The sequence below is a fragment of the Myotis davidii genome, unplaced genomic scaffold (genome assembly GCF_000327345.1).
Source record: "Myotis davidii unplaced genomic scaffold, ASM32734v1 scaffold1277, whole genome shotgun sequence".
NCBI lineage: Eukaryota > Metazoa > Chordata > Mammalia > Chiroptera > Vespertilionidae > Myotis > Myotis davidii.
Genome location: NW_006290682.1, coordinates 3,053,242 through 3,055,932, shown reverse-complemented (window position 1 = coordinate 3,055,932; position 2,691 = coordinate 3,053,242). Strand labels below are relative to the sequence as shown.

The 2,691-nt window shown below is 54.0% G+C and overlaps 1 protein-coding gene across 1 annotated transcript in view; it reads left to right on the top strand.

Annotated features, from left to right (window-relative positions):
• The window catches only part of TBL1X (transducin (beta)-like 1X-linked), a 29,398-nt gene that overhangs the window by 9,370 nt on the left and 17,337 nt on the right, over positions 1-2,691 (top strand). Inside the window, exon 4 of the mRNA XM_015563961.1 lies at positions 2,599-2,691. Coding sequence (XP_015419447.1) covers positions 2,599-2,691 — 93 coding nt within the window. The remainder of the gene's footprint in view (positions 1-2,598) is intronic.

Genomic DNA, 2,691 nt, shown 5'->3' with positions numbered 1-2,691 from the left:
AGAGTGTGGTGGCTTCACTACAGGCTGCAGGGACGGCGGGCCTGGGCACACACGGAGCGAGCTGTCCAGGCCCCGTGCACCCACGTGTTTTCCACACGCACACGCGGATGGCCGGCTACTGCGCGTCATGGTCTCCACATGCACACGCGGATGGCCGCCTACTGCGCGTCATGGTTTCCACGTGCACACGCGGATGGCCGCCTACTGCGCGTCATGGTCTCCACATGCACACGCGGATGGCCGGCTACTGCGCGTCATGGTTTCCACATGCACACGTGGATGGCCGGCTACTGCGCGTCATGGTCTCCACATGCACACACAGAGGGCCAGCTACTGCGTGTCATGGTTTCCACATGCACACGTGGATGGCTGGCTACTAAGCGTCATGGTTTCCACATGCACATGCGGCTGGCTGGCTGCTGACCGAGCACCGTGATGTCACGTGCGCTCCCCCCTCTGAAAACACAGCTGACCTTCCCCCATGTCCCCCCTCGGGGCAGGCGTGCACCTTGCCGAGCACAGAAGGGGCGTCCCTCCCCGCTCTCTCTGAGCGGCCGGTTTCCCAGGGCCCTGGAGATGTTCTGTAGAGTCTCCTGCGAGTGACCCTGACACGTGCAGTCAGAGAATCGGGGAAGGACAGAGATGGCTGTCCTACTCAGGTGCCGGACTGGTGACAGTGCTCACCAGAGAGCTGGTGGGAGAAGGTGACCATAATGACAAAGTAAAATGGTGTCAGTTTGCTCGTATTCCCTCCTCTTTTTGGGTTGGCCTCACTGCATAATTGGGCCAATTTTATACGATTTTTTTGTTAAATATATTTTTATTGATGCGAGAGAGGGAGGGAGAGGGAGATAGAGACAGAAACATCCATGATGAGAGAGAATCATCGATCGGCTGCCTCCGGCACACCCCACTCTGGGGATGGAGCCCGCAACCCAGACATGCGCTCTTGACTGGAATCAAACCCTTCAGTCCACAGGCAGCGCTCTGTCCACTGAGCCAAACCAGCCAGGCGACGTTTCTTTTCTTAATCCTCACCTGGAGATGTGTTTATTGATGTGAGAGAGAGGAAGGGAGAGAAAGAGAAACAACAATGTGAGAGAAACATCCAGCGGTTGCCTCCGATGGTATGTGCCCTGAAACAGGAGTCAAACCACGACCTTTTGGGGTACGGGACGATGCTCCAACCTACTGAGCCACCACTGGGCACGGAGGCATTTCACAGGCCGCCGATAGGCAGTTCACCCAGTCGATAGGCGGATGGTCTCGGAGTGAGGTCCTCCTGGCGCAGGAGGCCGATTGGGCCGAGGTTCCTGCAGACACGTTCTCCAAGTTGCAGGTAGTTACTGGCAGGACTCCCACACCTGTCCTCGCAGCTTTCTCAGCCTGGGGCGCTGGGTATTTGGGGTCGGTCATTCCTGGGAGGGGGCATCCTGTGCACTGCAGAGCGTGGAGCAGCTCCCGGGTCTCCACCGTTTCTGTCCCACTTTGACAACCAAAAAGGTGGCCAGGTGTAGCCCAAGTCCCTTGAGCGGGCACCGCTCCATCATTGAGAATCATTGGATCTGGGAGAGCATCTTTTATATGAGATACGGTAGTGCCTCGGATACAGTAAAGCATTTTTTATATGAAATACGGTAGTGCCCCAGATACAGTGGTAGAGCATCTTTTACATGAAATACTGTAGTGTCCCAGATACCAATAGAGCATCTTTTACATGATATACGGTAGTGCCTCAAGATACATAGAGCACCTTTTACATGAAATACAGTAGTGCCCCAGATAATAAGAGCGTGTTTTACATGAAATACAGTAGTGCCTCATACAGTAGAGCGTCTTTTACATGAAATATGGTAGTGCCCCAGATACCAATACAGCATCTTTTACATGAAATACGGTAGTGCCCCAGATACCAATAGAGCATCTTTTCGGTAGTGCCTCAGATAACAATAGAGCACCTTTTACATGAAATACAGCAGTGCCCCAGATAACAATAGAGCACCTTTTACATGAAATACAGCAGTGCCCCAGATAACAATAGAGCATTTTTTTTAAAAAAATATATTTATTGATTTAAGAGAGGGAGGAAGAGATAGAAACATCAATGATGAGAGAGTCATTGATTGGCTGCCTTCTGCACGGCCCCTACTGGGGACCAAGCCCGCAGCCCGGGCATGTGCCCTTGGCCGTAATCGAACCCGGGACCTTTCAGTCCGCAGGCCGACACTCTATCCACTGTGCCAAACTGGCTAGGGCAAATAGTGCATCTTTTACATGATATACGGTAGTGCCTCAGCTACATAGAGCACGTTTTACATGAAATACAGTAGTGCCTCAGATACAGCAGAGCACCTTTTGCGTGAAATACGGTAGTGCCCCAGTTCAGTGTAGTATTTACCAAACATTGGGTCCCCCACTGAGGACAGCATTACACCCTGTCCTGCACCCAGGCTCACCCCCACACACACACTCTGCCCACCGCTATGCCCTAGGCAGCTCCTGCCCCTCCTCGCCTCTGCCCGCACCTACCTGCCTGCGGTGCCCACAGCCCAGTGCCAGGAGCTTCGGGGCTGACGGCCGTCCCCTACCTTCCCCCAGGATGGCACGGTATTCGATGGCCGCCCCATAGAATCCCTGTCCCTGATTGACGCCGTGATGCCCGACGTGGTGCAGACGAGGCAGCAGGCCTTC